This window comes from Perissodus microlepis, chromosome 6, assembly GCF_051167445.1.
Source record: "Perissodus microlepis isolate ML-2025 ecotype Zambia chromosome 6, ASM5116744v1, whole genome shotgun sequence".
Lineage (NCBI taxonomy): Eukaryota > Metazoa > Chordata > Actinopteri > Cichliformes > Cichlidae > Perissodus > Perissodus microlepis.
In genome coordinates this window covers 38,712,192-38,727,293 of record NC_140466.1, presented here as the reverse complement: position 1 = coordinate 38,727,293, position 15,102 = coordinate 38,712,192, and the positions used below count along the sequence as shown (strand labels likewise).

The 15,102-nt window shown below is 38.8% G+C and overlaps 1 protein-coding gene across 1 annotated transcript in view; it reads left to right on the top strand.

The window, feature by feature from the left end:
* The first annotated feature begins 346 nt into the window (after nt 1–346).
* The window catches only part of LOC146386226 (heterogeneous nuclear ribonucleoprotein L-like), a 55,312-nt gene continuing 40,556 nt past the window's right edge, over nt 347–15,102 (top strand). Inside the window, exon 1 of the mRNA XM_084932312.1 lies at nt 347–971. Within this exon, the coding sequence (XP_084788438.1) occupies nt 798–971 (174 nt within the window). The 5' untranslated portion in view covers nt 347–797. The remainder of the gene's footprint in view (nt 972–15,102) is intronic.

The following is a 15,102-nucleotide window of genomic DNA, read 5'->3' as shown; positions in this document are numbered from 1 at the left end:
TAGATTGTACCACTGTGAGAGGGGTGCTACAGAATAGTCTAAATGATAGCAGCTTTAATTTGTTCAACTATAAATCAATGATTTTTCAACCTGATGTGGTGATCTGGCCAACTATAAATAGATCAACAAGCAATAATAACGGGATAACTATAAATCAGTATTATTCCAATGTCATTACTATCGCACTGTAGGCTTTTTTAACGTTTATTTAAGATTTCTTTAGCATTAACATTTCAATCTTGATCATAATGAAGTTTTAGACCTTGAGAAAAATTAACATCTATTTATTTAACATGTTATCTGGTGTACGTCATCCGCGTCCAGCAACACGCAGGATCTTGGGGGACTGCACAGGAGGCACGTGTGAAAACCGCTGTCCCCCATCTGTGCGACCGAAAAGACGGACACATATAAACCCGCTTAATCTGCGTTTAAGGCAGGCAAGCCAAAAGAGACGAATCTTAGAAAAGACCCAGACTTCCCATCACTACCTCTTGGGTATGTGAAGGTGAGTCTACAAAAATGGTAAGTCTAATTTGTTTCAATAAAAAAAAAAACAAACAAACCCCAAAACAAAACAGAAAAACAAGAACAACAAAAAGCCACCCAGTGTTGTAAGAAAATAAGTGTGCCTGCAAGACAACACAAACCATGACACGCAATGAGCAATGTAAGACGTCTTCCTGTTTTGGCGATCTTTGGAGCTGACCTGAGAGACAGCGAGAGACAGCGAGAGTAGCAGGTGCAACGTCTCTTCTTCCTTTTTACCGAAAATTTGTGACTTTCTCCTCTCTTCTATGATGGAAGAGAGCGAAGACAGAAAAGAAGGATATTACCAGGTCGCCAAGCGGCTCCGGACGGAACAAGAGACCGGTGTAAAAGAGCTAGAGGACGGGAAGGAGGAGGAGGATTCTGCCGCTGAGGAGGCAGCGGGGAACGGGTGCACTGAGAACCGCAGGAGCGGAGGGAAGGTGAGGCACACAATATTAATCCTTCTGTATCTAAATAAAATGTAAATATTTAACATTTTTTCATACGATTTACAAACAACTGGAAGGGTCTGAAAAATTATGTTAATGATTAAAATAGACAGCAAGAGAAATGAAAGAGTACAAAGTCAGAGTGGAATATAAATGAGTTTCTACATTTATTATTATCATTCATTATTTACATAAACGGCGTAACTTTGGAACAAGTGGCAGTAACCCGTTTTCATCGTCACGACGATCACTAACGTGCTTAAGAAAAATGTGTTGGAAGTTAACCAGTCCGGAGCTTCGTGTTAACTCAGTTTAATTCATTTGTGATTTTATAGCGCTAATTCAGAACAGTCCACTCTCTTTGTATTGTAAGGTAAAAAAAACCAACAATATTATAGATGTATGCTATGAGCATATGTGGAGAGTGAGAAGAACTTTTAACAGGATGAGCACACCAGCCATACTATGTCCCAGACTGGTTGGTTAGAAACTATTTAAAGATGAATCATTTTTTTGAATTAACTGAATTGAATAAGTGCAAGAAAATGAATGGATGAATGGATATGTTAAAGCTTTTTGTTCGCATTCTTCCTTCCTTTGGGCTCCATGGAGATCTTTATATGTTAACTTGTAGACGTGCATCCAGTCAGCAAGTGTACTCGTGCATCATAACATACATGATGAGTAGTGGCCGTATTCCTGATTCACTCATGGATCTTTGCTGTTTCAGCCTGGATATAGAATCTGCACTGTAGTGTACATATTCCACCACTCTATTGGCCTCCCCAGGCTTTCCTAGCGGCTTTTTCAGCAGTCACTTGAGGGACTGCTTTATCTACCAGTAGCTGGTGTTTTGCCCGCCTGGTGTTTCTGTCAGTTCCTTTCTGGGCCCTGCTCATATATTAAGCTATGTTGTTTGTAAGAAGACCATATGGTTCTAAGAACTATTACTATTTTTTATTACACACATTTGTTTAGCAGTTTATCAAACTTAGTCTGGACAGATCATTATTTTCCTCAAGCAAAATACCGTTATTGAGTTCTACCTCAAAGCTGTGGCTTCATACCATAAAAAAAACACATTGATTGAGTACTTATATTCAGATGATATAAGCAGCATATAGTCACCAGGGCTCGCAAAATCGCTAGCCCGACGTCCCGGGGCTAGCGATTTTTCCAGTCGGGCTACCAAAATCTATCTCTGCCCTGCCCGTCGGGCTATCATAGGAAGGTAAAATATATGGTAAATGGCCTGCATTTGTATAGCGCTTTAGTCAGTCCCTAAGGACCCCAAAGCGCTTTACACTACATTCAGTCATTCACCCATTCACACACACACAGGCAATGGCAAGCTACATTGTAGCCACAGCTACCCTGGGGCGCACTGACAGAGGCGAGGCTGCCGGACACTGGCGCCACCAGGCCCTCTGACCACCACCAGTAGGCAAACATGGGGTTAGTATCTTGCCCAAGGATATTTGGCATGCAGCCAGGAGCATATGTCAATGCTTTTGCATTCTTTCGGAAATGTAGCTGGGTAATTATGTCATTGGCATCGGTGAGCCACTGTCAATATGCGACAAATTGAAATCGGGTTTGAATTTGCGCTTTTTTTTTGCTTTCACTTTGCAATCGCGCGAACTGTGTATCCGGTTGTTAAGTCTGACGTCAATAGCCGTGTCTGGGCCTAAACTCCGCTGCAGGTCCATATATCAAACGATCACTATGGCATTACTGAGAGTTGAAAAACTGTCTAAAGTCTTTCATCTTTAATAAAATGATCAGCGTTCTGCTCTACCAGGTGTAACAATTGAGTTTAACATCCAGGCGTCCGTGAAAACGGAATTTATGACATTTAACGGAGCTAGAAGTTAGCAGGAAGTTAGCTCGCTAGTTTCTATCTAAATACAATATAGCATGTCCTGACTGCGGGGTTTTGGAAAAAAATTAAAACGTACAGCTCTGTTATCACTTCCAACATAAATGAAGACAGAAAACTAAACAGCAGTGACGTTTGTAGGGTTACTGAAGTTTGGCTAGCTGGTATATAATGATGTGCTACGTGACCGCTAGCGACACAGCTATGTTAGCATAATATAAACAAGCTAACTTTTTTTTCCACTCGATAAAAGTTAACGTGAGTGTTCTCGGTGGTCAGGAACAAATGTAATCGCATGGCAGGATGCTGTAAAAGGACCAAACTTCAGCCAGGAGAACAACTGAGATAATCCATCCACAATACGAGGTTAGTCATTCATATACTGCTGCATGGGCTGGGCTGTAGTTACATCCTAAGGTTTTAAAAACTGAGCCTAAATAAATGATTAGCGGTAATAAAAGAGGGAGGTCAACAGTGATCACTGACTGTTTTAGGAGCTTTTTGAGATTAAATAGAAGAAAATACAAAACATTAAACATGTTAACAACACAAAAGCCATATTAAACGCAGACTAGGATTTGTCACGTCATCGCGTAACGACCGGATAGAGAGTGACAGTACTGATTGGTGAGTGACGATAATTTGCGCACCAATTCCTCTGACATCGTCTTATCAATCGTTAGCTTACTATGCAAACATGACAAGTGAAATCTCCCGCAGCAAGCTTAAACATGTGAGAGGTTGATCGTGCAGAGAATCGCTGAGCGTTATGTGAGTGCGTGTGTAAAAGCAGCAGGATATATATTTTAGTTCTGCTGAGCCAAATAAGACAGGTTAGGGTGAAGAAGTGACAGCAAAAGAAAAGCTTACCACAAAACGGAAAAGTTATGTGGTAGGCTTATCTGGTGCGCGTCTTTTATTTTGACAGCGAATGCGCACATGCGGACCACTTATGTGCACCCGTGTAAATAACATTATGTTCTGCCTGGTGTGTTGTTGGTTTTCCCTCGATTTCTGAGTCGACAAGCGCCTTTGTTACTGGGACCAGTAATTTTAAGAAAGGCCCCCATTAGAACCCATGAGAAATGCAAGAAATGCATTATTGCTCAGTCTGCAATATCTTTCCCAGAACAAACACCAATTGCAAATAACATACTAAAAATAAACCTGAAAAATCTGTTTAGAACAGCGTACTATGTTGCAAAGAGTGAACTACCACTGGCAAAATTTCAAAGCAGTCTTTGCAAACTTCAAAAAGCAAATGGCCTAGATCTTGGTTCCACTTGCCTCTTACCCGTGACTTCAGTGGAAATTTCAAATTCAGGATCTGACACAGACTGATTCATGTTCTACACAGTTCTTACAAGTTCATAGAAATTTCTGTTCAATTAGAACCAAGTATTTGAGTTGATGATTGTAATTTTTATACAATGTTGTAATTTGTGTATGGGCAGAAATCTGTACCATCAGAAACTGAATATGAATGAGTTAAATTTGAATTTGAATTGCTCAGATTGAATCTGAATTGTAACTTGAATAAATGCTTTTAAAAACTGAATATGAATTATCCTAATTTGAAATTCAATTTATTGGTCTGAAAATGATCATCACTAAATTGAAATTGAATTTTATATTTTGAAAATGAATTAATTTGCTTTGAAACCGTATTTTATCCTTTAAAAATTTAGCTCTCGAATAATTTCAGATTCACTTCTCACCATTCAGTTTCAGTTCTGCAATTCAATTTCAGTTCCAAAATTCAGTTTTTTGGGACTTACATCCGGTTCCGGTTCAAGAGTAATTGAGCTCAGATTAATAGAACTACGTTTTACTAGCTGTTAGCTCAAAACGCTAATTCAGATTCAATCTGAGCAATTCAAATTCAAATTTAACTTATTCATATTCAGTTTCTGATGGCACAGATTTCTGCCCATATTTGTGTTTCAATAATTTTTTGATTAATGTTTTGTTTCCGTTACAATATTATACTTTAATGTATAATATTGTAAAGGAAACAAAGCAGGAAACAAAACATCAATCAAAAAAGTGCTCTTTTTTATTCGGGCTACTTAAATTTATTTTGGGCTACCAAAAACTGAAGAGTCCCTGCCCGAAGGGCTACCAGGGATTTTGAAATTTTGCGAGCCCTGGTCACCATAAATGAATGTAATAGACTTCTGTGCCTGTTATGACCCTCCTTCCTTTCATCAAACATCCAGAACATGTTTTAACTCTTCAGTACATTCGGCAAAATTTGCTTTTGCATGTTTTTGTATTTTGAGTTTGCTACTGGAAGCTTCCTTCCACTTTATAAAAAGACAAGCAAGGTAGCGAGGGCATATAAAGACAATTTTGACTTTTCCTAATAGGTTTACAGGTAAAGGATGAAGTCATAGACCTCTTCCTGCTGACAAACACAATTTTAGTCCACATTTCAACTACTACCAACTTTATTTTTGTTTTGTTTTTTTAATTAGTCTGCTCTCTGATGGCTTCTGACTGCTCTGTGGTGTGTATCTTACAGCCAAAATCTCATCTGATGATCTGTAGGCAAGGATTGAAAGGCAGCTCATTTGCCTGCTGTGTTGCACTGGTTGTAGTGTATTTTTGCGGTGACTGTGTATTAACCCTTTAAAGCCGGTTGGAGCGGGCACGCTCCGTTTTGCGTAACTATTTTTAAATCCTGGTAGCACTGCAACCACGTAAGCTAGCGCAATAATTTTTTTTGCATATGAAACCGGAGGAGTTGTACTTACATCTTATGCCATCAGCTTGTCCTAGGTCACAGTTTCCTTCCACATATAGCTTTGCAAAAACTGCATAAAAAGCACTTGCAGCAACAAAAACATAATATTCCAGAAACACGCTTTGCCGATCTGATCAGCTGTTTGTAACACTTCCTACGTTCATCAGCGCGAACTATCGCATGTCCGCCATGACCTGCCCGAAACCGGAAGTGACGTCATTTTGCGGAAATGTAGTTTTTTACCATCGGGACCTTATGAGCCTATACTGGTGTTTTTAAAAGTTATGTTTGACTTTATGACTTTCTGTATCATTTCTGGGATGCTTAGGACTCATATTGCACTGCTGGAAATAGTTTATTGTGATGAATATGCTGTTATTTTGCAAATTTGCATTATAATATTTATTTTCGTTTTTCCTGCAGTATATAAAAATTATTTCAAAAATAAAACTGTGAAGACACTTAAAATAAATTTCCTGTGGTGGGAAACTATTTTGTGCAACTTTTTTGTATTTACAGTTTTGAGGGATAAGCCTCTTAAATTTCTCTAACTAGAAATATATGTTAAAAAAAACAAAAACGATTTTCAATTTTTTTGTAGTTTATTGCACTTTTTTGCAATTTATGTAATTACTATGCACTTAATGCATACATATTATTAAAATTTGGGCTATAATGGTTGTATTGATGTATATCAACTTGAAATGCTCCCAAAAATAGCACTACAGCATGTAAAAATATAATATAAGCTCTGGCGGACTTGGTTCTATGGTAGGTCTTAAAGGGTTAAGGTGCACATCTCTCCAGACATCAGCTGACATCAGAGAACCTTTGAACTCTAGTGTCTATTGTATATTGATAATTATTTATTATATATATTATTAATTATTATTTTCTGGGTCTATATGCTTTTCCAAGTCCAGAACATTATAGTCTGTGTACTGAAATGTTCTCAGTTTCAGTTTATCATAAACAGTATTCCATTGAATTATATTGTTTTTGTTGCTGGATGCAGAAGAAGATCTTTTAGACTGTGCCATATGGTGTGTTGTGTGTCACGTCACATGTGTATTCATACCTCTGGTTTAAGATGAACATCAGTATTTGTCCAGCTCCTCAATGTTTCTGATGACCAACACTTTGGCTTGTTCCAGTGTTCCTTTGATTTTATGAATACTTTACAGCTTGTGGTCCATGTATTGTGAATTTTCCGTTTTTTCAAGGAACGTGCTTTACTGTCAATGTCAGCATTTTGTTTTGTCAGATGTTAATTTGTGAAGACATTGGATCCTTTTAGATTCTTTCCTTGTTTTATCAGTGCAAAAAACCTATTACATGAAGCACTCTGCACACTGTTCTTGAGCTAATCTGAAGGTCACTTGAAGTTTGGAGGTCTGTAGCTATTGATAGCTTTATATGACCTACTACTTTGTGGCTGAGTTGTTGTCATTTTCTATCATTTCCACTTTGTTACAATACCACTAACAGATGACCGTGGAATAGGTGTTTCATTTTATACACCTGTGCCCATGGAAGTGATTGGAACACCCGAATTAAATTATTTTGATGGCTGAATAAATACTTTTGGAAATATAGTGTATTTCTCTGTCATCAAAAATAATTTTCTCATGCAGTAGCACAGATCCTTTCTTGAAACCCTTTCATATGTTTTGTCTATATGCTCAAAGACACATCTTAACTTCTTCTGACCGTCTCTATATTTCTCCATCAGCACAATCAAGGCAAACTTTGCATTTGTAGTGCTTTTTCTTGGCATAAGGGTATACTGCTTGTTGTTGTCACCTCTCCACTCATGATATGGCTCATCAGCTTTATCCCTCTGTAGTTGTAACCCTTGATTTTGAAAATTGGTACTGCCGCACATCTCTGTTCCTAAGATATCCCCTCACTCTCCAATATTGTTTTAAACAGTCTAGTCAAAGATTCCACTGTCCTGTCTCCTAGAGATCTCTATTTCTCCACAGGTATATCGTAAGTACCAGCTGCCTGTCCACTCTCCATCTTCTTCATAGCTGCCCTCACTTCCTATTACTAACTATCCTATTACACCTATACTCTTCTTGATTTACCAACTGTCCTTCTTTCGCATTCATTTTCTATGTTCATCAGCTCCTCAAACACACCCCTAGTCTTCTCAACACATTATTGGCTTGTTAGCACACTTCCATTTTGTCCTTAATCATCCTAACGTGACGCACATCACCAACTCAAAACCTTTGACTAGTTATTCGGTGAGTACCTGAGTACTTCCTCTTGGCCGTTTCCCTCTGCGCTACAACTGTATGTACTTATGATTCATAGACTAGACTAGTATAGAATAGAATAGAGTACAATAGAATAGAATAGAATAGAATAGAAATGAATAGAATAGATAATTGGGAAACTTTCTGGAGGAAACCTGGTCTTGTTAGAAGAGATGGCATCAATCCCACTTTGGATGGAGCAGCTCTCATTTCTAGAAATCTAGTCAAATTTATTAACCCCCCCTAAAATGTGGCTATCCAGAGTTGGGATCAGGAGGCAAAGTTGAAGTCTTCGTCGTCTCTCTGCAAATTCTGTCCTCCCGTTATCCCCCCCAAACCACATCCCCTTAGACACTGTGTCTACTGTGCCAAAATGACAAAAAAAAAAAAAAACCCCAGCAAAAAAAACCTTAAACATAAAAAATTGCAAAGAAAGAAAAATAGAGTATCCTCAAAAGCATCAAAGAGTAAAACAGTGGAATATGGATTATTAAACATTAGGTATCTCTCTTCCAAGTCTCTGTTAGTACATGAATGTGGGGGGCACGGTTGTGGCGCAGCTGCAGGAGAAGCCAACACACCGGAGCTGCAATGGGCTCATCGCACTGCCGTGCATAAATAGTACTGGGTCCTGAGTGTGTGGTTGTTGTTGTGGTGTTTGTGGTTTGCAGCTGTTGAGCTGCAGCTGAGCTTGTGAACAGCAACCAGAAGAATAAAATGTGTGAAATGCTCAAAAGCATGAACCTGCGGTCATCGGGTCTGTCGTGGTTATGCTACTGTGACTTAATAAGTGATCCACAAATTGATTTACTCTGCCTTACAGAAACCTGGTTACAGCCGGATGATTATGTTAGTTTAAATGAATCAACACCCCCGAATCACTCTAACTACCAGCATCCTTGAAGCACAGGGCCTGATCCTTAGTCTTGTTTGCCCTAGCTGTAAAACTCAGAAACCAGTCTTATTTGTTATCATCTATCGTCCACCTGGGCCTTACACAGAGTTTCTCTCTGATTTCTCAGACTTTTTATCTGATTTAGTTCTCAGCTCAGATAAAATAATTATTGTGGGTGCTTTTAACATCCATGTAGATGCTAAAAATGACAGCCTCAACACAGCATTTAATCCGTTATTAGACTTGGGCTTCTCTCAAAATATAAAAGAACCCACCCACCACTTTAATCACACTCTAGATCTTGTTTTAACATATGGCATAGAAACTGAACATTTAACCCTCTCCTTTCTGATCATTTCCTGATAACATTTACATTTACAATAATTGATTACACAGCAGTGGAGAGTAGACTTCATCACAGTAGACGTCTTTCTGAAAGTGCTGTAACTAAGTTTAAGAATATAATCCACCCACTGTTATCATCTTCAATGACCTGTACCAACACAGAGCAGAGCAGCTACCTGAACACTACTCCCACAGAGGTCGATTATCTTGTTAATAATTTTAGCTCTTCACTACGTATGAGTCTTTTTCTCCAGTTGATCTTCCTAAGTTAACTTCAGTAATTACTTCTTCCAAACCACCAGCGTGTCTTTAGATTCTAATCTCTGTCTCTCTTCCACAGCATGTCTTTTGTCCTCTCTTCCTTCTCTCACCCCAACCGGTCATGGCAGATGGCCGCCCCTCCATGAGCCTGGTTCTGCTGGAGGTTTCTTCCTGTTTTTTCCTTTCCACTGTCTCCAAAGTGCTTGGTCATAGGGGGTCATATGATTGTTGGTTTATCTCTTTATGTATTATTGTAGGGACTACCTTACAATATAAAGCACCTTGAGGTGACTGTTGTTGTGATTTGGTGCTGTATAAATAAAATTGAATTGAATTTATCTGAATTGAATTGAATAGCTATTGAATATTGTCATTGTTCATGTACTATGACATTGTGGGTGCTCCACACCAACTGTGTTGAAAGACAGCAGGAATAAATAGGAAACGGGAGAAATATATACAATCAAGAGGTATACATACTAAATGAGAAATATATACAAAAATAAGAGAAAGGCACACATTGGAGAACAAGTTGCAACATGCTTGGAAGTAGTGCAAAGAGAAGACAATCTGAATAAAGTCAATTTGTGAGCGGGGTTATTCATAGCATGGCTCCGATTGGTGAGATGAGTGGCCAGGGGTAAGGTGGGATATGGGGGGATAGTGTTTGTTGACAATGGCCCAAGGGAAGAAGCTGTCTGTGAGATATGGTAACTGATTTGGTAGCTGTTCCCTACCACCCAGAGTCTAACTGAAGTATGTGCAACATTCTTCCTTCTTCAACTTTTGCTACTTCCTTGGCTCTGTCTTCACTCATTTCTTCTTCTTAACACCATCAGGTGTACCCAACACCTCCTTATCACCTCATTTTCACCTACCTGTCCATTAAAGTCTCCAATCACCAGACTATCCCCCCTGAGGACACTCTCTACCACTCCATCCCACTCACTCCAGAATCTTTTCCTTTGGTTTGTTTCTTAATCCAGTTGTTTTGTGGAGAAGAATTACCATCACACTTTTAATTTCCAGCTTCAAACTCATCATCCTGTCTGACACTCTTTACCTCCACAATGGAATTCACATACTCTTTCTTCAAGATTATCCCTTCTCCATTTTCTTTATATCCACACCATGGTAGAACAGCTTGAATTGACCTTTAGTTCTCTTGGATTTGGTTTTCTTCCACCTGGCCTGCTGTGACACAATATATAGCGGTAGCTTGACCCTCATAACAACTCCAAGTGGGCTGATTTTTTTCTAAGTCATCCTCCTGGATAATTGAGCTAGGGGTGTGGTTGACAGACGTTTTGAATGAAATTTGCTAGACCTCATCACTGTGTGCCTGTTGTCGCTGTATTTTGGAGCATTTTTAATAGTTTATGGTTGTGGTTTTTCTATGTAATACAGATGATCCAAGACGTTTATGCTTCAGTTTTAATGAAAGCAATTCTAGTGTTTTGTTATCCATTATTTTGCACTGATGAGTTGATATTTGTGTTTCCATGTTGTACTAATACAGTTTATGAATGTATCTTTCTAACCGAGGTAACTAGCATTAGCTGCAAAATTAGGATGCCTTTCTTTCATCCATATAAGATAAATTCTGGATCCAACAAAAGCAACATGATAGACAAAACACTAATATTCAAAATGCCAGTTGAGTCCAAAACCAATGGGCAATGTAATAGTGCTACATCCATATAGCATTTTCAGCTGTTGTTAATTGCTTCCCCCTTTGTTCTGCCCTCACCTCTGATCTGTTTCTGAATTATCCTTCCATGTGTATATTATAGTCCTTTTTCTTACTTTGTCAGATCCTACTTTTTTATTTATCAGGAGCAAAGTACTTAGTTTTCCTGCCTGGCATAGCGTGACGGCTGTGCACCTAGGTATGCTATTTGGAGTACTCTAATAGAAACCACACTTCAGCAACATATTATCAAAGACTACAGAGAAGTATCCGCTGTAACAAAAGCGGTAAATGGGCACTCCTTATATAGACACTGCAAATGTTGCTTGCTTTCAGCATTTTATAGATGATTATGCATTAGTTAAAAATGTGATAGTAATTATGGATTTTCACTCTTTGTCGCATGTTGCTGATTCAGCTGATATCTGTCTTGGCCAGGAGACTTTTGCAAACAAGACTTTTAATCTCATATTTTTCTGGGTTAAAAAAGTTAAAAAATATTATGGAGATGTGACTAGCATTTGGAGCAAAGTTCAAACTTTAAACCACACTTCAGAGAGTTACAGCTTTATATAGCTAGCAATTAAACACATATACAGGAAGCTTGATATTATTGTGCTGGTGACGATGTTAAAGTCATATCCTGAATGCTACCAGATCTAAGAGCAAGAGCATTTTTTAACATATGATCTAATGTTGATTTTGAGAAAAATAATCCACTTTAAACTCTTTTTTTGTGGTTTAAACAATACATCATTGGATAAAATGAAAACAATATATAATAAAATATTCAAAAATCTTTTCTGTGGTGAATCCAGGTTGTACTTGATTGTGTGATGGCAAATATAAATGATCTATCACCATGACCTTTTTAGCTTTGTTAAACACTGACCAAGATAATATATTTTATATACTTTATCATATAAAGGAAGAATAAGAACACGAAATGAGGGAAGAGAGAAGAGGTGATGAAGAGGGACTCAAAGGTGGGGGAGGCTTAAGAGACGTCAAGCACAATGTCACATAGAACTGTAATGATGCAGCAGTCTGTTGCAGGAAAGCAACATGTCACTGAATGTTCAGCCTCAGACTCTCTCTCACTCTCTCTCTCTCGTACACTAGATAAAGACACATGCACTCACCAAAAAAACAAATGTATGGTTTTCACGGCATTAGGGAAGTCATCAGCTTTATGTTGTCACTATCTTAACTATAATGTCACCATGGTAACCACATTCCAGTGCTCTTACCAGCACAAAGTAAAGCTTGTGAGTACATTGGTAACACCTCTCCTACTTCACCAACACCATCCATAATTCAACCACCTGCCTCTTGTTTAATGTTGCTAGAGCAACGGATTCCTTTGTAGGTGTAGTGGAGCATATACTCATCATTTTGAGACCACAGTCTTAAATATTTCTGACATCAACTGTTTTTGATGTCAGGGGCTGAAGGCTAATGAGCTGTGAGGATTTCACACATTGTGCCTACTTCCGTATCAGTGATAACAAACCTTTTCCTCAAGTAGATGATAAAGAGCTAATTAGAGACATTTATATTTTTATCCTGAGTTTTGTAGTTAGGCAAAATGGGCAAAGCTTAAAAAGTTTTAAAAATGAATCAACAGATATCACAGAAGTTGATTCTATTCATCTGGACGTAGTATTTTCACTTTGTCCAGAAGTACAGAATCAACTTTCTGGGATGTGCTTACTTGGATGATTGAGCAAGCATCAAGGTGTTCAACAAGTAAAACTGATCAGCAATCAAAGTTAACAGTAAAATCTACTGGTCTTTTTAGTGAAGCACTACAGTTTAAAGGTAAATACTTTAACACTGAAAGTAGCTGAATTCTTGTCAGAAAGTTCTAATGCAGTATGAATTCAGCAAAATAAACCAATAGGTTAGAAATAAATTTGTCTGAAATTCCATTTTGAATAGTCTTCAGAAGATTTGGATTAATCATGTTCTAATTGGAAATTTTGGAAATATGTGAATGATTTTATATAAATGATGTGTTATGTGGGCGACCAAGAGAGGTTGTTGCTGTAGCATGTCTGATCACATGAAAAGGACTTTATGTCAGCAGATCTGCATGTCCGTACATGCAAAGTGCTGCACTGATGCTGTTACCATACCTTCTAGGCGTCATCCCCTCAGAGACTTAAAAACAGCTTGCGGCCAGTCAGACCTTGAGCGTGTTTCCTGCACAGTAAACTTACCGCCTCAACCTGCAGTATAAAAAAGGTCAGGCTGCAAAAAGTGTGATGCTTGCTCAACCTCTTCCTGAGACAGAAAGCTGTACTGTGAGATTTTCCGACAGTAGGCATCAGGTTTTTTTTTGGGGGGGGGGGTTGCAACTGCACTCAACTGTGCTAAGACTTCGTAGCACAGTCAAATCTAAAATACTCTTCTGAAATAATCCGTTGAAGTGGAGCTTGTTCCGATTACATTACTATCAGTATATGTATGTTTTGTGCTGTGTTAATCAAATTAAAACTATTTGTGAAATTTAAAGGGCAAATTTCTCTTTGACGGCCAAGCTAACAGTATATATATTGTGTGAAACATGACAAGAATGCACTTCCAATTTCATATAAGCTAAACTGCAAAACATTTATTTTTCTTCTATTAGCAGTATGAGCAACAGGACCACTTACGAACTTTAGCAGTATCTTTGTTTTGTTTTCACTTATTGACCTTGAATCTTGTGATAATTTTAGATATCTTGATTCATATCACACTGCTGTGATATACAGAAGAAAATAATGCATTCATTTTGTCTTATCTTTTCTGGCTACATGCCACAATCCTGCAATGTGACAAACGTGATTTCTGCTGCTTCTTACTGCATCTGGGTTTGCTGTGGCCTAACGGCTGCACAGAGAAGATTAAATGATAAGTTTTAACATGGGGTGGGTGTAGGGGTATAGGAACGCTCTTTTTGTCTGTTTTTCTCGTGGTTTAAGATCACTATCTGGCTTCCTGTCCTGACTCCTTTGTTGTTTTTGGTTTTTTTATGCGAATGTGTATGTGTTTGTGTTCTGTTGTGGAAAAAAAACTGAGCACCAAAACTGTTTTATTAAAAGAAAGTTAAAACTTTTGCAAAGGGATAAGTAATGCATGGACAGTCTTTGCACAAGCATTAACCAAAAACAAAAAAAACACAGATTGTGTGGACAATCTGTGTCTATTAAGCAGTCGGGAGTTTAAATCCTCATGTGTAATTTTACCAGTGTTTGGGTTGCATGATATCAAACCATTCACAATGACCACCTGATCAGAATTAGCCAGTGGTGTGTCCTGTAGATCTAGGCGAACGGATTTCAGATATAGCTACTATGCAATCATGTGGTTTACCATCTGCTTCTGTGGGGAGTAGTGTCAAATGTCAAGGTTAAAACACCTACTGTGTTAAAGCCAGCATGGTGTAGCACAGTGCATCTTTTAAGTAGCTAATACCAGACTGTGCTAGTGGAAATGCCAAGTTAGTTGTTTTTTGCAGAAGGATCAGAGATACAGAATGTGGTAGAGTGGCCCACAATGAATGGTTTGTCATTTTTTGAGGTTTTGGAATGGATTGATTCCCAGTAATCCTTTTCAGAGACAGTGACTTACTGTTGGACGTGATCATATGTCTCAGATAGGTGACTGTGGCGGGGCTATGGGGGAGGTTGGCACACCTGAGTGGAATCAGCACATACCCACATAGCAAAATTGGTATGGCCCGGATCTTGCCCACACAATGTGCTTACACATGGCCCACATACCGCAAAGAATGACGGCCCTTTGGTGGACAGACCTGGTTTGCCAGACGTGGCCCACACATGGGCCAGCACAAGGCCAGTTGTATACACACTGGTGGTCCTGTGCTGGCCCACGTGTGGATTACCTCTGGCAAACCTGATCTGGGCCACCAAAGGGCCGTCATTCTTTGCGGTATGTGGGCCATCTGTAAGTGGTGTGGAGCCACGGGCCAGTTGTAGACACACTGCAGGCCCAGAACAGTTTCAGCTCTGGCCCCAGATGTCAGCCTAATGTG